A 20,140-nucleotide genomic window follows, 5' to 3' on the forward strand; every position below is an offset into this window, starting at 1 on the left:
GGGACTGCGCCGGCCGGCGCGGGTCCGCGCATGCGCGGGAGTGTCAGTGGCTGCTGACGTCATCCCCGCGCATGTGCAGGGGGGTTCACCTATGTGTCGGCCATCGCACAGGCCCGCCCGAGGATCAGTGGGTCCTGATCGTGGGCCAGGCCACCGTGGGGGCACCCCCCCCCCCCGGGGCCAGACCGCCCCGTGCCCCCCCCCCCCCAGGACCCCGGAGGCCGCCCGCGCCGCCAGGTCCCGCCGGTGAGGGACCTAGTCTAATTTACACCGGCGGGACTGGCAAAGAACCAGCGGGACTTCGGCCAATCGCGGGCCGGAGAATCACCGGTGGGGGGGGGGGGGCGCTGCGAGCGGCCACCGACTGCCCCGGCGATTCCCACCCCCACCGAATCTCCGGTGCCTGAGAATTCGGCAGCCAGCGGGGGCGGGATTCACACTGCCCCCCCCCCCCCCGCTGATTCTCCGACCCGGTGAGGGATCGGAGAATCCCGCCCATTGTGTTCAGTTTAGGGAGATGATGTAATTAATGAGAGCAGTCAGGGGTTGAAGCAGTCAAGTGTTGAGGTTCAATTTTAGTTTGTGACTTGACGGCAAGCTGAGAGGCTTCTGAAGAAATGCATCCAGAGACTCTGCACGGTTCTGACAGGGTTTCTGTCTATAAACAGTCTCAAAAGACATCTCTGTACAGCAAGTATTCCTGAGTGCTAACTGTATTTAAAAGTGGATTGGGATCTGAGATAGTTTTGTTGTTTGAGTGGAAATAAAGATAGCAGTTAAGGGTTATTGTGCCACTATATTGATTAGCAATGTTTAAGGGGTGATTGTCTTGTGTGATGTTAAAGATATTTTAATACTGTGTTAGTAATAAAGTTGGTTTTAATATACCATATTCCTATTTTGTGTCAAATCGCTCCTGGAGCGAGATATCCTTTCCTCACAGTCTTACAAAATTAAACTAATATATTGGGGTTTCTGTTCTGGACCGGGATCGTAATGAGGAACGTGAATTTGGGTGGCAGCAGGTCAGAGCCGGGGTCCCTCAGGGAAGGATCACACTTGGGCTAGAGAAAACCCAGAGAGGGAAAGGCCCAGGGAAACCAATTGTCTGTGATTTTAAACGCTCAAACAAAAGAAAACTCAAATTCCTGACTTACACACCTTCTGAAACCCAGGAGTTAAAAGTGCGCTCGGCATAAGTGACACAGAGAGGCAAATTCCCCCCACCTCACCCCTCCCACCACCACCCTCAATCACTCTCACTGGATGTTACAATCAGAGCTTTCAATCATAATCAAAGTCACTTGGGCTAGTCAACATTAACTCTGCTTTTCTCTCTGCAGATGCTGCCTGACCTGTTGAATATTTTGAGACTTTTCTGTTTATATTTCAGATTTCCAGCATCTGCAGCAGTTTGCTTTGAACTGGCGTCAGCCTAGTCTCCATGGTAGCAATCTCGTCTCTGAGTCAGGAGGCGACTTCAAGCTCCAACAATCTAGAGATTTAATCGTATCACCTCAGTGAGAGGCAAGTGCAGCACTGACGGTATGCTGTACTGCTCTCTCAGAGGAAGCACTAATCGGAGGCACTGTCTGTCCTCTTGCCCGGGGATAAAAGATCCCATTGCACCATTTTGAAGAAAGGCAGGGGAGTTTTTCTCAGTATCCTGGCCAATATACAACCTTGAAACAACATCACAAAAAAAAGATGATCTGATCTTGTTGCATTGCTGTTTTCTTGAGAGCTTTCAATGCACAATTTGGCTGCCGCGCATCCTACATTACAACAGTGGCTGCACTCCACAAGTACGTCATTATTTTCAAAGGAATTTAGGATGTCCTGTTATCATGAAAAACGCTACACAATGTTTTTCTTTCAGCAGAAATGTTAAACCAAGGTTCCATCTGCCCCCTTGGTAGATATTATCGATTTTGGTGATAATTCTGCTTTTTCACATTTACGATCCTCTTGACACATCTTTCATTTCCCCACTTTGTCCCCTCATCATCTCCTTTCGCCCTCCACCATTATGCCTTTTGTCATTTAATCTCTGTTGTCTTCCACCCTGTCATAGACCTTCCCTCTTGTTCTTTCCTCCTCGCCCACCGCACCATCGTTCTTGCCTCTGTACTCGCTTCACATCTGTTATATCTCTGATTTTCTCCTGGCGAAACACTGGCTCCACACATGCCATTCAGGCACTTGATGCTGCGAGCAACTTGGGAACCATTGGGAGAGGTGGGCAATGTATAGATGGGTCAGGAATTGAGAGGACACCTCAAAATGGAGGAAGTCGCGCTGGCCAGCAGGGCCTTTGGGATGGAGGGGTGCAGGATTTCATACTGGCACAAGTTGGGGCCACTCACCCACACAGCTATGATGGAACCCAAAGTGCTTGGGGAAAGACACCAACAAGATAGAAAATTAAGACTCCAGATAGCCTCAACTACTATCCGTATTTTACCCTGGTCTCGCTTCAGTTGGATACGATAAAGCTACTGCTTGGATCTGTGCCCTTACCCATAATACCCGTCCGGAAGACACCATAGAGGGACAGACCGGTAGTTACAGTATTCCAAATTGTTCCAATGATGGCGTACATTAGAATCGATCCAAGGTTCCTGAAGAATTGCTGGTTGGGCATGAAGTATCCGGCGTCCAATACGATTGGCGGCAGGAGATAGAAGAAGAAGACAGTCGGCGTTAAGGTGAAGGAGGCGGTGTGATCAGCGGCCCAGACGACTCCTCCCAGGATGAGGCCCAGCATGATCAGCAGGGCACTTTCTGGCACCACGGAGGTGATTTTTTCAGACAGGTGGAAAACTAAAGAAAAGAGTAAATCAATAATCAGGATTACATGGTCATTTGCCGTGTGGATTGCCCGGTTAAGAATGAGTCCGGGGTGATTAAATAAAGTGGGTCACCTCACTAATCCAACACGATGGTAGTTGGGGTTTTCCACTTCTGCATTCATCAGAGTCCCTCCCCAATCCCTCGATTTGTTTTGATACACGGTAAACTTTCAAGGTGGCAATCACAGGAACAGAAAACGTAAGTCAAGTTATATCCTATTACCACAAGTAATGTTCTCGTTAAATCGTACCAATTATAAAAATTGAGCTATTAAATAAATTAATAGTGCAGCACTGGAACTTGCAGGAGCTCCAAACCCAGTTGTCACGCTACAATCAAAAAGTAAAAATCATATCATCAACCAGAAATGCAGGGTTCAGACTTGATCTGAACCACAGAATTATTGCCATACGAGACAATGCAGCAGTCCTTATATTTATAATCATGATACAACTGGAGACACATTTGTAGCAAATACCCATATATTTCAATGCTGTGCATGCGTTGTTAATCTTTTTTTGAAAGTGTTAATATTGTTTATATTTCTATGCTGATGTTAAAATTTAATTCCAGAATTGAATCACGGAGTCAGAAAGATTTTTCACCCCATTCCATGATTATTATGGCAGGTTCATTCTAAAATCGTCCCCTCCCCTCCACCACCTCCTCACAGCTGTAACATATTCAAACACAAGATGCGCACCATAGATTTTAAGACAGCCCTGTAATTTGTAAACCACAAAGCATTTGATTAATTAAATCAAAGCAACCCACGTCTCACTAGTGCGGCCAGCCTAATAGTGCTTTTGAAAGCAAGAGTCTTATTACTGAAGGGGAAGAAAATTAGGAGGGCCACAGGGAAACGGTAGGCGAGTGGGATTGGTGAGTTGTTCTTGCAGAGAGATGGACACGATGGGCTGAATGGCCTCCTTCAGTGCTGTAGCCATTCTCTGGTGGTCTTTTTTTCTCTACTGTTTCGAAGAATGGACTAAGACAGAAATCCCAAGAGTGCGTCTTGTGGAACCCTGGGGTCCCCGAGGAGACATCCAGGGGTTCCACGGTTGGTCTTGTTCTTGTAACTTTGGTCAAAGTTGTCTTTCCAACTTGTCCAATCGGATGTAGTTTTCACACTGCATTGACTACTGATAGACTTTCAACGAACTGAGAACCTGACCTATGACTGGACCATTTGGAAATGGTGGCAAAGTCCCAGACAAGAGCAAAGGTGAGCAGATGGCAGTGCGAAGGGGAGTGAGCAGCAGAGAGAGGTAGGCAGTGGCCATAGGGTGGGGAGAGAGGAAGGGTGTGGGGGGACACAGATCAAGGGAGAGAAAGGTGAGTGTGAGCATGTGTTTGAGAGAGAGAGAGGTGTGTGTGAGAGATAAATAGAGAGAGGTGAGAATGTGAGTGTGTGTGAGAGAGAGAGAGAGGGGGGGTGGCAGTGTGAGTGTATGTGTGAGAGGGACAGTATGTGAGAGAGATGAGAGAAAGGTGTGAGCAAGTATGTGTGTGTGTGAGTGAGTGAGAGGTGGGAGTGCGTGTGTGTGGGTGTATGAGAGAGTGTGTGAGAAAGGTGAGAGAGAGCTGGGAGTGTGAGTGTGCGAGAGAGAGGTGGGGGTGGGACTGTATGTATGAGAGAGCGAGTGAGAGGTGAAAGTGCGAGAGAGAAATAAGTGTGAGAGAGAGTGAAGTGTGTGTGTGTGTGTCTGTCTGATATGAGAACCCAGCAGCACTCTTTATATTAAACTAATTTGTGAGCAAAAGAAGCAGCGTCACTCCTCCCATTATAGAACATAGAACAGTACAGCACAGAACAGGCCCTTCGGCCCTCGATGTTGTGCCGAGCAATGATCACCCTACTTAAACCCACGTAACCCGTATACCCGTAACCCAACAATCCCCCCATTAACCTTACACTACGGGCAATTTAGCATGGCCAATCCACCTAACCCGCACATCTTTAGACTGTGGGAGGAAACCGGAGCACCCGGAGGAAACCCACGCACACACGGGGAGGACGTGCAGACTCCACACAGACAGTGACCCAGCAGGGAATCGAACCTGGGACCCTGGAGCTGTGAAGCATTGATGCTAACCACCATGCTACCGTGAGGCCCCCTCACGGTAGCATGGCAAAAGTTAAGACTTAAGTACTTTGTTAATAAGCAAACATTTTTATTCTAATAACTGTTTACATACAGGAAATAGAAAATTTTTATAAATTTGCTTTGCATGTTTGTATCTACTGTGCAAAACAATCAATTTTTTGTGATTTAACTCTTCAAGATAATAAGTCTCGCATGACACTCCAGGCAGAATCTTCCATTTTCTATCAGGGTCCCCTGTCAAAATCGAATGTGGGTCCCGGCCCTGCACAGAGTCAGAAGCAGCAACGCGACAGCGGGAGTGGCCAATTGGTGGTTTGAGGATACACTTGAGGTCTCATTAAGGAGGGCAGGCAGGCGGACTCTCAAAGCTGGAGGCTGCAGAAGGACCTGGGACAGGCTAGGAGAGTGGACAAAGAAGTGACAGATGGAATACAATGTGTAAAAGTGTGAGGTTATACACTTTGGTAGGAAGAATAGAGGCATAGACTATTTTGAAAATGGGAAAAGGCTTTGGAAATCAGAAGTACAAAGGGACTTATGAATCCGAGCTCTGAATCAGAGATACCAGAGGCACGTTGGAAACAGAACCAGAGAGGATTAACAAAACCTTCAAGGCCTTCTACCAAGAGCTGTACACCTCAGAGCCCCCAACGGGGAAGGCTGGGATGAACCGGTTTCTTGACGGACTGAACATACCAGTTGTGGGAGAGGGCAGAAAACGGGATCTGGAAGCACCACTAGCACTGGGAGAGATCATGGAGAGCATTAGCTCCATGCAGGCGGGGAAGGCGCCGGGACCGGACGGATTCCCGGCGGACTTCTACAAAAAATTTGCGGCAGCGCTGGCCCCGCACCTGCGGGAGATGTTCACAGACTCGCTAGCTAGGGGCACACTGCCACCCACGTTAGCACAGGCCTCAATCTCGCTGATACCTAAGAAAGACAAAGACCCAACGGAATGTGGGTCATACAGACCCATATCTCTGCTGAATGCAGACGCCAAAATACTGGCCAAAATCCTAGCCAAAAGGCTAGAAGACTGTGTACCTGAGGTGGTCACAGAGGACCAGACGGGCTTTGTCAAAGGTAGACAGCTGACCGCAAACATCAGGCGCCTGCTGAACGTGATAATGACCCCCTCCGGGGAGAGAACACAAGAGGTGATCGTCTCCCTGGACGCAGAAAAGGCCTTCGACAGAGTCGAGTGGAAATACCTCATAGAGGTACTGGAGCGGTTCGGGCTTGGAACAGGGTTCACCGCCTGGGTAAAGCTCCTGTACAACGCTCCCATGGCGAGTGTACAGACCAACAATACCAACTCCCAATACTTCCAGCTGCACAGGGGCACCAGACAAGGATGCCCACTGTCCCCGCTGCTGTTCGCACTAGCAATTGAACCGCTAGCAATCGCGCTCAGGGCAGCAAAAAATTGGAGGGGGATCCGAAGGGGAGGTAGAGAGCACAGAGTCTCACTCTATGCGGATGATCTGCTCCTCTATATCTCGGACCCACAAAGCAGCATGGACGGAATCATCGCGCTCCTGAAAGAGTTTGGAGCCTTCTCGGGCTACAAACTCAACATGAGCAAAAGTGAGATCTTCCCAGTACACCCGCAAGGGGGGGGGGGGGGGGCAGCACTAAAGGGGCTGCCGTTCAAACAAGCCCGACATAAATTCCGCTACCTGGGGATCCAAATAGCCCATGACTGGAAAGGGATCCACAAATGGAACCTCACCAGCCTGACGGAGGAAGTTAAAAAGGACCTGCAAAGATGGAACACACTCCCGCTCTCCCTCGCGGGGAGAGTTCAGACGATCAAAATGAACGTACTGCCCAGGTTCCTCTTCCTGTTTAGATCCATTCCGATCTACATCCCCAAGGCCTTTTTCAAAGCGCTGGACAAACTCATCATGGCGTTCGTATGGGGGGGTAAAAATGCTAGGATCCCAAAGAAGGTCTTACAAAAAACAAAAACCAGGGGAGGGTTAGCCCTCCCGAATCTACAATTCTACCACTGGGCAGCAACAGCCGAGCGAGTAAGGGGATGGATCCAGGAGCCAGAAGCTGAGTGGGTGCGTGCGGAGGAGGCCTCCTGCATGGGAACCTCCCTCCGGGCCCTCGCCACGGCAGCACTCCCATCCCCACCCAAAAAACACTCCAGCAGCCCAGTGGTGACAGCCACCCTCCAATCCTGGAACCAACTGCGGCAGCAACTTGGCCTGACCAAAATGTCGAACAGGGCTCCCATCTGCAACAACCATAGGTTCAAACCAGCACTGACCGACGCCACCTTCAAAAGGTGGAGGCAGGACAGGGGGACACTGACAGTCAGGGACCTATACACGGACGACAGGATCGCAACACTGGACGAACTGACAGAGAAATTTCAGCTAGCTGGGGGGAACGAGCTACGGTACCTGCAGCTCAAAAACTTCCTACGAAAGGAGACAAGGACGTACCCACAACCGCCACGACAGACACTACTGGAAGACCTACTGGACGCAAGTATCCTAGAGAAAGGGAACTGTAGTGACATGTATGACCGACTGGTAGATAGGGACGTCACCGTACTGGACGCAACAAGGAGGAAATGGGAGGACGACCTGGGGATGGAGATCGGGTGGGGACTCTGGAGCGAAGCACTGCATAGGGTCAACTCCACCTCCACGTGCGCAAGGCTCAGCCTGACGCAACTAAAAGTGGTACATAGAGCCCACTTAACAAGAACCCGTATGAGTAGGTTCTTCCCGGAGGTGGAAGACAGATGTGAACGGTGCCAAAGAGGCCCGGCCAACCACGCCCACATGTTCTGGTCTTGCCCCAGACTCGTGGAGTACTGGACAGCCTTCTTCGAGGTAATGTCCAAAGTGGTGGGAGTGAAGGTGGAGCCATGCCCGATAGTGGCGGTCTTCGGGGTTTCAGAACAGCCAGATCTATTCCTGGGGAGGAGGGCAGACGCCCTTGCCTTTGCCTCCCTGATCGCCCGCCGTAGAATCCTGTTTGGCTGGCGGTCAGCAGCACCGCCCAGAGCTGCGGACTGGCTGTCCGACCTCTCGGAATCTCTCCAAATGGAGAAAATCAAATTTGCCATCCGAGGGTCGGACGACGGCTTCCACAGAACGTGGGAGCCATTCATGCAACTGTTCCGGGACCTATTTGTGGCCAATGTACAAGAGGAAGAATAGTCGGGGGAAGGTAGCGGGAGGGGGGGGGGCTACAGGTTCGTTACGGGGGTTCGATGGCTAGCTAAGGCCCAAAACCAAACTAAATAAACATGTTGAGGGGGGGGGGGGGGGGGGGGGGGGGGGGGGGCGCAGTTACTACTACGAAGATGCTTACCTGTAAATATGTATGTTAATTTTTGCGTGTTTGTTTTTTTTCTTTTTTCTTTCTCCTAACAATTTGTAATTTGTTCAATATAAAATATGAAAACTGAATAAAAACATTTATAAAAAAAATGAATCCGAGCTCTGGATTCTCTTCAGGGTAACCTGCAGGTTCAGTCAGGAGGTAGGGAGGCAAATGCTGTGTTAGCATTCATGTCGAGAGGGCTAGAATACAAGAGCAGGGATGTACTGTTGAAGCTGTAAAAGGCTCTGGTCAGAGACAATTTGGAATATTGTGAGCAGTTTTGGACCATGTATCTAAGGAAGGATGTTCTGGCCTTGGAGAGAGTCCAGAGGAGGTTCACAAGAATGATTCCCGGAATGAAGGACTTGCCATATGAGGAGACCATGATGTGGTACATATGAGGAGAGGTTGAGGACATTGGAGTTTAGAAGGATAAGGGGAGGGGTCTCATTGAAACGTACAGAATACTTAGAGGCCTAGATAGAGTGGGCATGGAGACGATGTTTCCAGTAGTAGGAGAAACTAGAACTAGAGAGAGCACAGCCTCAGACTGAGGGATGATCCTTTAAAACAGAGATGAGGAGGATGGTTGGGGTCAGTAGCATCAGCACTAACTGAGCTGGCTGGGTCCTGAACGATACAGCTGCCAGTCGGGGTCTGCAACAGGTAGAACCAGCATGAGAGAAGAAGGTAGTTCTTACCTATCAACCTGTCATTGCTGCATCAATCCACGAAAGGGTTGGTAGGAGTGACCCATCTTAATACCATCCCATCTTGATGCCAAGAACACCTTCCATTGTGTCACGTGGCAATCCCACCATGTTAAATGGGAAAGATCAAGAACAAGCAGCTCAACTGAGTAGTCACGAGACAGTACAGGCCATCATCAGCAGCAAAATTATAATCCATCACAACGTGTAACCTCATTGTTACACATCCTTCACTCTACCATCACCATCAAGCCATTTAATTCAACCCTGAGGAGCGGAGAAGTGAATGACAGAAGAAACACCAACCTGTTGAAGCTATAACACAGGACTACACAGATGATAAACAGCAGATATAGCATGCTATCAAATGAGCGAAATTACCTTACTTCCAATGGATTAGCTCTACAGTCATGCATGGTGGTCTACCATTAAACAACTCAGAGACGAAAGCTCCAGGAACACGCCCATCCTCAGCAATGCAGCCCTAACATAGGAGGAGTCATAAGTCAAAGTTTGAGGCATGCATGGCCGTCTTCAGCCAGAAGCGTCAAGTGCTGGATCCATCCCAGCCCCTTCCTGAGGTCCCACCACCGCAGATGACAGCCCTCAGCTAATTAGATTCAGTCCACATGATATTTTTATTTCATAACTTAAGGAAACCTGCATTTTGCAATTAATTTTAATTATTTGTAAGGTTCGGAAATATTCATGGTTGTGCAATCGTTTTATTATTTTATACATTTTTATTTGAATGATTGTTATAAATGTTATAAATGATTATTTGTTTTATTTGTTGCTTCATCACAATCCAGCATATGTCACCATGATGATTTTTCAATAAAGCAATTATCTATCTGCCTATATTGAGAATCCGCTGCAGTTACCGAATACAGCAAATATGTTGGACCCTGACAACATTCCAGCTGGGGTACTTCCGACTTGTGGTCCAGAACTAGTTGCATCTCTAACCAAGTTGCCCTCATACAGCTACAACACTGGCACCCGACCGCGATTGATTCTGTTCATAAAAAGCAGGAAAAATCCAATCTGGCTGATTGCTATCCGGTTGGTCTACTCTCAATCATCAATAAAGTGATGGAAGGTGTCAAATGGCCCTTCCTTACAAATATCCTGTAACCCAACGATCCACCACCCAGCTCCAGATCGCATTGGAGCCTTAATACAAACCTGGATAAAAGAGGTGAATACCAGAGTTGAGGTGGGGGTGACTGCCCTTGACATCAGGCAGCATTTGACCGAGTGTGGAATTATGGTGCACCAATAAAATTGGAATAAATGGGAATCCGGAGGAAAGCTCTCCACTGACTGAAGTCTTATCTAACACAATTCTGCCACAGTCCTTCTGCCTTCGCAAACTCCTCCGCCGCTTCCACCGTCCCAAAATAAAAGTCCTTGGATTTGTAGGTCACCCTCAACTTAGCTGGATATACTATGCTGTGCTGCACCTTGCTGATGTACAGTGCCTTCTTCACCCAGCTGAAAGCAGCCTGCCTCCTCGCAAGCTCCACCGTAAAGCCCTGGTATATACGTGTGCCAGCTTTAGCCCACTGCATCACCCGCTTCTCCTTCACGCTGTACCTATGGAAAAACACAGTTACTACTCTTGGCAGCTCACTCACCTTTGGTATAGGCCTCCACGACCGATGAGCCCGATCCAGTTCATATCGAGAGGGGTCGCCTCCCTCCCCAAATAACTTTGCCAACATCGTGGTAAAATACTCCGTCGGCCTCGGGTCTTGCATCCCTTTGGGCAGACCCACGATCCTCAGATTCTGCCGCCTGGATCTGTTTTCCAGGTGTTCCATTTTGGCTCGCAGACCCTTGTTGGTCTCCATCACCCTCCGCAACTCCTTCCCCATCGACGTGAGTTGATCACTGAGCTGCGATAATGCCTCTTCCACTTCCTTCAGTGTCTCACCTTACTCCCACTTCTCCGCCGCTGCGCTTGATACCGCCGCCCTCACCGGGGCAATCCCTCCTCCACCAGAACTTTAAACACCACCCCCATCTCCTTCTTCATCGCTTCCAAATGATTTGTGAACTGTTTTTCAAGTTCCACAGCCATCACTTTGGTCATTTCTTCTGCTGTGAGCAATGCGGCCTCCCCTGGTGCCCCAGCCTCCGTTTTCCTTACAGTTCCTGCGCTGACTTTTCCACTCACCGGCGGACTTTCATTAACCCCCTTTTTCACGGCTGTTTTTTTCCCAAACCTGGACATTTCTCCTCCCTGTGCCTTCTTACAGCTTTTTCAGCCTCCGTTGCCCCCGAGACCGGGCGTTAAAACCCCAAAATTTCTATTACCGAGCGAGTGACCTCCAGTGTGCGGCTGCCTCCCGTCCGCCGTCACCGGAGGTCTGAGCAGATTTATTTTAAACCGTTGGCGTCTTCCTGCCTGGAGTAGCGGCAGAGAGCAGGTCACGTGCCCTGTCTGCTGACGTCATGGGTTCTGGGTGCATGAGAGATTGCTCCGTATTGCAGCTGCCAGCAGTGCTGGTGTGAACTCCGTGAAGAAGAAGCTGAAAACTGGAACAAAGCAGCGTAAAGATGATTACTTGAGGTATGGGTTTATTAATTGTGCCAAGGCAAATAAGGATGAAAAGCTCATGTGTGTTATATGCAAGGAATTACTGGCAAATGAAAGTTTAAAACCCTCAAGACTTCAAGACATTTGAAGACTAAGCTTGGCGAGTTCAAGGACAAACCTCTTGATTTATTTTCAATGCCACAATATTAATATGGCTAGTCCAGTTCAGTTTCTGTCAATGGTAACCCCAGGATGTTGATTGTGGGGGATTCAACAATGGTAATGCCATTGAATGTCAGGGGGTGGTGGTTAAATCCTCTCTTGTAGGAGATGGTTATTGCCTGGCACTGGTATGGTACAACTGTAACTTGCCATTTGTCAGTCCAAGCCTGGGTATTGATAAAAGATAATGTTGCACGTTTTACGTTGGGTGCAAAACGCGTTTATTGGGGTGTATTAACTTCCAAGTGCTTAACACCACTAGGCTCTGTTCTATGTATTTATTCAGCTTAGGAGTCGCCAGGTGCCGTATAGACACCGTCACGAGTATTCCAAGGTCAAGTTCAAAGTAATAAAGACGATACACCGATTAGTAAGGTCCAAACGATCAATATTTATTATACAGTTATAATAAATACTCATGCACACACTAAGAGACTAAGCTATGACTAAACTAAAGTAATCAGAATACTTATCTAACAGGAACAGGCAAGGTCAGGGAGCGAGGCCTTCGTCCTGGTCTTGGGCTGCAACCTTCAGCAAGCGTTCTGGTCACTGGGGGTTCTAGCGGGCTTAGTTCGCGTAGCGAGCGTCGTACTGGCACTTACGGTTCGGCAGCTGGTGCTCAACGGCTGGAGTCAGGATGTAGCTTCAAGGTCTTGGTCAGGGCCGGAGCACGGAACAACAGTGCGGAGCCGGGGCAGACCTGGGTCGAAGTTAAGCCGGAGCACAAAACAACAGACCGGACAACACGAGGTCCCTGTCTTTTATAGGGATCCCAATGTCCTTCCCTCTTCTTGGGCGGGCTTTAACCTTTGGTTATCTATTGGGTCAATTCCTCATCGATACTGTTTGAATTCCCCAATGCGAGGGGGTCTCCGTGATGGGGGGGGGCGTTTCTTATGCCCTTTTGTTTGGAGGTTTCTGGTGCCTCGATGTCTGGGCCTTGGTTCAAATGTGTCCATTCAGAGTCAAATGTTTCTATTGTGTGGGTGTTCAGGTCTGATTGCCTCATTAGTATGCAAAGTGTTTTGCCATTTGCACCTAACTAAGGTCTTCTCACCTGAGCCCAAACTGGTTTCTGCTACTTGCAGAATGCAAAATGCTCTCTTTGCAGACTGCTGTTTTGGCTAAACTGCCTGTTTCCCTGCAGTCTTAGCGCTTGGCTTACTTTGTAGCTCAGCGTCCATTTTAGGTGGCTACAATAAGATAAAGATAAAGTCACTTATTGTCACAAGTAGGCTTCAATGAAGTTACTGTGAAAAGCCCCTAGTCGCCACATTCCAGCGCCTGTCCGGGGAGGCTGGTACGGGAAGCAAACCGTGCTGCTGGCCTGCTTTAAAAGCCAGCGATTTAGCCCAGTGAGCTAAACCAGCCCCTTATTGACAGGTCTTGCTGCATTTGGACGTGGACTGCTTCATTATCTGAGGAGTCACGAATGGTGCTGAACATTGTGCAGTCATTTGCTAAGATCCCCACTTCAGATCATGGACTAGATTCTCCGAGCCTCCAGTCCAAAATCACGTTTGGGGCAAAGGGGATGGAGGAACTTAAAGCAACCACCATCACTACAGAAAACAGTACGAGGCAAACTATTACAGCTCAAAGTTTACATGCCCCTCACCTGATGGTCTACATTGCGGGATCTTAAAATAAGTGGTTGCAGAGATGGTGGATGCATTTTTTGTAATCTTCCCAAATTTCCTAGATTCGGGAAACCTCTCAGCAGATTGAAAAATCACAGGTGTGTTGTCATTATTCAAGAAATGAGGGAGAGAGAAAGCAGGAATCTATAGGCCAGTTAGCCTAACGTCTATCATTAGGAAACTGCTGTATTCCATTACTAAGGCAGTGGTAGAATACGTAACAAAGGACAGAACAGCACAAGAATAGCCCCTTCAGCCCTCAAAGCCTGCGCCAATCATAATGCCCATCTAAACTGAAACTTTCTTCACTTCCCCTGTCCGTATCCCTCCATTCCCTTCCTATTCATATTTTTAAAGATGATCCTAAATGACACTATCGTATCTGCTTCTACCACATTCCCCCGGCAGCGAGTTCCAGGCACTCACCAGCTCAGTGCGAAGAACTTACCTCGCACATCTCCTTTAAGCTTTGCCCCTCAATGCCTGAGACCTATGTCTCCTAGTAATTGACTTTTCCACCCTGGGAAAAAAAGCTTTTGACTATCCACTCTGTCCATGCCACTCATAGTTTTGTAAACTTCAAGGGCAGCACGGTGGCGCAGTGGTTAGCACAGCTGCCTCACGGCACCGAGGCCCCAGGTTCGATCCCGACTCTGGGTCACTGTCCGTGCAGAGTCTGCACATTCTCCCAGTGTTTGTGTGGGTTTTGGCCACACAACCCAAAAATGTGCAGGGTAGGCAGATTGGCCACGCTAAATTACCCCTTAATTGGAAAAAAATGAATTGGGTACTCTAAATTTATTTTTAAAAATATAATAATTTTGTAAACTATCAGGTCGCCCCCTCAACGTTCCAGTGAAAACAATCCGAGTTTATCCAACATCTTCTCATACCTAATACCCTCCAGACCAGGCAGCATCCTGGTAAACCTCTTCTGTACACTCTCCAAAGCCTCCACATCCATCTGGTAGTCTGGCGACCAAAATTGTACGCAATATTCCAAATGTGACCTAACTAAGGTTCTGTACAGTTGCAGCTTGACTTGTCAATTTTTATGCTCAATGCCCTGTATGATGAAGGCAAGCATGCCGCATGCCTTCTTAACTACCTTACCCACCTGCGTTGCCACTTTGTGACCTGTGGACCTGGACATCCAGATATCACTGCCTGTAAATGCTCCTAAGAGTTCTGCCATTATTGCATACTTACCACCTGTATTAGACCTTCCAAAATGCATACCTCACATTTGTCCGGATTAAACTCCATCTGCCATTTCTCCGCCCAAGTCTTCAACCGATCTACATCCTGCTGTATCCTCTGACAATCCTAGTCACTATCCACCACTCCACCAACTTACTAATCCAACCAGTTACATTTTCCTCCAAATCATTTATATATATTACAAACAGCAAAGGTTCCAGCTAGTCAACACCACTAGTCATAGCCCTCCATTCAGAAAAGCACCCTTCCACTGCTACTCTCTCTTCTATGATCGAGCCAATTCTGTATACATCTTGCCAGGTCACCTCTGATCCCTGGTGACTTCATCTTTTGTACTAGTCTGCCAGGGACCTTGTCAAAGTCCTTACTGAAGTCCATGTAGACAACACACACTGTCCTTTCTTCATCAATCATCTTCGTCACTTCCTCAAAAAACTCGATCAGGTTAGTGAGACACGACCTCCCCTTCATAAAACCATGCTGCCTCTCACTAATAAGTCAATTTGTTTCCAAATGGGAGTAAATCCTGCCCCAAAGAATCCTGTCCAATACTTTCCCTATCACTGACATAAGGCTCACTGGCCTGTAATTTCCTGGATTATCTTCTTAAACAAAGGAACAACCGTAGCTATTCCCCAGTCCTCTCGGACCTCACCAGTAGCCAATGAGGATACAAATATTTCTATCAAGGCCCAAGCAAATTCTACCTCAGAATTCTGGGGTAGATCCCATCAGGCCTTGGGGACTTATCTACCTTAATATTTTTCAATACGCCCAACGCCTCCTCCTTTTTGATACTGAATATCTACGCACCCTTCCCTGGACTAACTCCCTGAACTCCCCTTGCAGGACCTCATTACTGTTCTTGCCTCTGCCCTTAGTACCAATGTGTACCACAACCTCTGGCTCGTAGCAGAATATTTAGAAAATAACAGTACGAACAGCCAACACGGTTTTATGAAAGAGAAATCAAGTTTGATGAATTAAAGTTCTTTGGAAACGCAAGAAGTAGGATGGATAAAGGGGAACCAGTAGATGTAGTAGACCAGTAGTATTTGGATGTCCAAAAGGCATTCAATAAGATGCTGCATAAAAGTTTACTACACAAGATAAAAGTTCATGGTGTTGGGGTAACATATTATCATGGATCAAGGATTGGTGATTTAATAAGAAACAGTGAGGCGAGATAAATAGGTCATTTTCAGCTAGGCAGACTGTAACATGGGGAGTGCCAGGAAGGTCGGTGCTGATGCTATACATTCTTTACTAATTACCTGGATAAAGGAACCAACCATATTGTTGCAAGATTTGCTGGCAATACAAAAATAGGTGGGATAGCAATTTATGAAGAGAGCACAAAGAGGCTGCAAAAGGACTATTGATAGGTTAAATGAGAGAGCACAAGTTTGACAGATAGAAGTTAAGGTAGAGAAATCTGATGTCATCCACTCTGGTGGGAAGAGTGGGAAAGTAGAATGTTATTTAAATAAATAAAGACTATAGAATGTTATGGCACAGAGAAACCTGGCTGTCCTCCAACATGAATCACAAAACAATTAGTATGCAGGTACAGCAAGTAATTAGGGCCTTTATTGCAAGGGGTGACAGGATAAAAGTAAGAAAATTTTGTTACAACTGTACAGAACATTGTTAAAACCACACAGAGTGCTGTGTAAAGATCATGGGCTGGTTTCTGCGTGGCCCGATGCCAAAATCGTGGTCGGCGATTGGGCAGGAACCAAGCGTGCGGGAACCCGGCGTGCCGGCTGCGGACAGTGTCCAGTGCCACTACACTCGGCTGGCATCTGTGCCACTAGTCGGGGGGGGGGGGGGGGGGGGGGGGGGGGGGGGGGGGGGGGGGGGGGGGGGGGGGGGGGGGGGGGGGGGGGGGGGGGGGGGTCTTCTGCCAGTGCTAGGGGGACTGGTGGGAGGTGGCCAGGTGGTGAGCTGTGGGGCCGTGATTGGCGGGTTGGGTTCGGCCAACGCCATGTTTTACGGTGCAACTGGTGCAGGTTGTCAGCCGTGGGCGTGCGCAGCCTGGGACCCGGCTATTCTCCAGCCGTTTTTGGCGTGATCTGCGGGAGTTTCACTCGGAGCCGGTTCTAGCCCCTCACCGGTACCGGAATCGGTGAGGGTTTCGCGCTGATTGTTTGGGTGTGAAAGCCCACACACACACTCCACCGGAGTCAGCACTTAGCCTCCCAAATGGAGAATCCAGCCACTGGTCTCTTTATTTAAGGAAGGATATACCCACATTAGAGCCAGTTCCTCGAAGGTTCACTCGGTCAATTCCTTGGATTAATTGCTTTATCGTAGAAGGGAATGTTGAGTTGGTTGGGCCTATGCTCATTAGCATTTAAAAGAATGAGGTGACCTTACTGGAACACAAGGTTATGATGCGGTTTGCCTGTAGATGCTAATATAATCGTTCCGCCCAATGGGGGAATCTAGAACTGGTAAACACGATTTCAGAATAAGGATTTAATATAGAGATCAGGAGGAATATCTCCTCTCAAAGGGTTGTTAGTCTTTGGAAATCTCTATCCTAGAGAACAGTGGAGGGGTGGTAATTGAATACGTTCAAGGTTGAATTAGACATAATTTTGATCGACAAAGGATCAGGAAAAGATCAGCAGGCTGGAAAGTGGAGATAAGGCCATGATCAGATCAGCTATAATGTAATTGATGGTGGAGCAGGCTTGATGGGCCAATTGGCCTACTCCTGTTCCTTTTTTAAAAATGCTCTTACATACGATTAGTGCAGAATAGATTTGACCAACCTAACTTGCCAAGAGATCATCGCTTGTATCAAAAAACTATCATATTCTCATGTATTTATGGGTGATGAATAAGCCCGTTGATATCTAATTGGATAAATCTCCCTGAAAGATGTTGCCCAACCACAAAATACAAGGCTTAGAGTTTAAGATGCTCAGTTTGTCTGAGGTTTACCTAAGTTCTTGGCTCATTTTCACTGGGGCCCATTTTCAAAAAGTTAAAACGAGACACCAAGGTGGCAAAAACATTGTTTGAAAATCAGGCATAATGTGGAGAAGATTTGTCTCAGTCTCAGTAGTTGCAAGACCGCCATCAAAATAATGAACTTAAACATCAGCGTATAAAAGAATCAAAAACATGGACAACTTTCAGGTTGTCTTTTATGCCATCGAGATTGATCAGCTTAGATCCAAAATAGAACCAAAAGTCACGTAAGATCATTCCCTCCAAGAATGAATGTCTACTTTGCATTGCCAGACCAAGTAGAGTGCTGTGCAAAATTAAAAAAATAAATAAATGTAATTCAGGCAGGAACTTCATAGAATTTACAGTAAAGAAGGAGGCCATTTGGCCCATCGAGTCTGCACCAGCTCTTGGAAAGAGCACCCTACCCAGACCCACATCTCCACCCTATCCCCATAACCCAGTAACCCCACCCAACACTAAGGAAAATTTTGGACACTGAGGGCAATTTAGCATGGCCAATCCACCTAACCTGCACATCTTTGGACTGTGGAAGGAAACCGGAGCACCCGGAGGAAACCCACGCGCACACGGGGAGAAAGTGCAAACTCCGCACAAACAGTGACCCAAGCCGGGAATTGAACCTGGGACCCTGGAGCTGTGAAGCATTTGTGCTAACCACTATGCTACTGTGCTGCCCCTTAATTCCCCTTAACTTATCCCCTTAGTTCCTGGTTACAGATAGCAGGAAGCCTCAGAATACCTGGAACATCGTCAACATTAATGTCTAAGTACCTCAGAACTGTGAAACTGTTCCACACTGTTGCTTCCGCCAGAAAATTAGATAATTGGAAAAGAATAAGTAGATACAAAGAGAGCAAACACAACCATGCCAGATTTTGCAATATTGTCCAAAGATATGCCGAGCTTTAAGCTTCAATGTGTCTTTTTGATGTAGGCTTCGGCAACGCTGGCATGGACTAAGAATGCAATTAGCATGCCTCCCAAATTTCTGCCTATAATCAGGATCCCACTGAGGTGGCACATACAGTTATCACGATAAGGAGTCAGGCACTTTGCCTGTTCTACAGAAAGGCATGCTTCAATCCAAGTGTTCATCCAAATTCCACCCATTCAACACCTGGCATGTGGGAGGTGTGATGATTCGATGGGGGGGGGGGAAGGACTCATTTCCTCCCACCACTCAATTCCGATGCCCTCCCTGCCTCATGAGAAAAAGAGAACTTGCATTTTTTTGCACCTTTTATAAACTCATATCTCAAAGTGCTTCAATACCAATGGATCCTCTTTGATATGTAGCTACCGTTATGATGTAGGGAGACATGGCAGTTAATCTACACCATGTAAGGTCAGAGTACATTGAAGTTTAAGGGTCAGACACACATAGGGTAGAATTCTCATTCAGCTCAAGTGCGGTGGCAGGCGGTTGCTATGGAGACTTCTCCTGCTGACCAGAATTTGCTGGATCCTGCGCCAGTTCCTGCACTTGGAACCTCATTAATTATGCACAGGAGAGTTCCCTTCCGAGCCACCCAGCAGGCCGGCAGCGGATTTGTGGTTCAAAGGTCTTGGTGCTGTATTTAAACAACATTCCAACACACTCACCCTCTCCAGCCCACCAGCCTTCACCACGCCAACCCAGGGGGAAAAGGCTAGCAGCCTCAAGAAGAAATCTGAAGTGGCTGTGTGAGCCCCACAGCACAGTGCTGTCCAGTATTGTGGACACTGGTGTCTGGCACCAGGGGTAAGGAGACCAGTTTACTCCCCAACCCCAGGAGCAGTACTGTTCTGAGGCAGGAAGCTCCAGGGGTCCAGCAATACACTGCTGTCCAAGAAGACCAGCTTGGCATGGAGATGGAGGGCCAGAACCGGTTTCCCCGACAAAGTGGTGAGCAGTGCCTCAGGAGCAGCGCAGCACTATGGGAGAAAGGCTTTGTTGTGTCATCTCAAAGTCCCTGAACTGAAGGCCACTTGCTACACGCCACTCACTAACAATCGGGTTGTAGAGTTACATAATTTCCCGCTGGTATATTGCAAGAATGGAAGGCCTGATGGGATGCTGACAGGCAACGGTTTATGAACATCCATGAATGCAAATTGCCTTCATGCCATGAGCCAGTGGGAAGACTGGCCCGCCATTGGGAGAATTTCTATCCGATATTACGCCAGCAAGTTTCCGATGCACAGTACCACCCACACAGTGGTCCAAGAAAGGTCAGTTTGGTGTTGAGCGGAGACGTGTATAGACATAAGCAGAGACAGTTCCCAGCTTGTACCCTTTTCTGTGCATGTGTAAATAGTTCTAGTGGTTAATAAAGATTTCCAGTTCACATACAAATGACTTTACCAATTTCTCTATAACATAGCCGTCTGTAACCAACACCCTCCTAACATGCATGAGATAAAATGACAGTGAAATTTGGTTATTGATGTTGGGTTACATGGAATGAACGGCACAAAAACAAGGCTCTTTGACCTATCTAGCTTGTGTTCTGTTTATGTTCC

General features: G+C 47.8%; 1 protein-coding gene across 1 annotated transcript in view; it reads right to left on the bottom strand.

Moving 5' to 3' along the window:
* The window catches only part of LOC119965857 (sodium/hydrogen exchanger 3-like), a 144,084-nt gene that overhangs the window by 66,025 nt on the left and 57,919 nt on the right, over positions 1-20,140 (bottom strand). Inside the window, exon 2 of the mRNA XM_038796782.1 lies at positions 2,515-2,823. Coding sequence (XP_038652710.1) covers positions 2,515-2,823 — 309 coding nt within the window. The remainder of the gene's footprint in view (positions 1-2,514; positions 2,824-20,140) is intronic.

Source organism: Scyliorhinus canicula, chromosome 5 (genome assembly GCF_902713615.1).
Source record: "Scyliorhinus canicula chromosome 5, sScyCan1.1, whole genome shotgun sequence".
Taxonomy (NCBI): domain Eukaryota; kingdom Metazoa; phylum Chordata; class Chondrichthyes; order Carcharhiniformes; family Scyliorhinidae; genus Scyliorhinus; species Scyliorhinus canicula.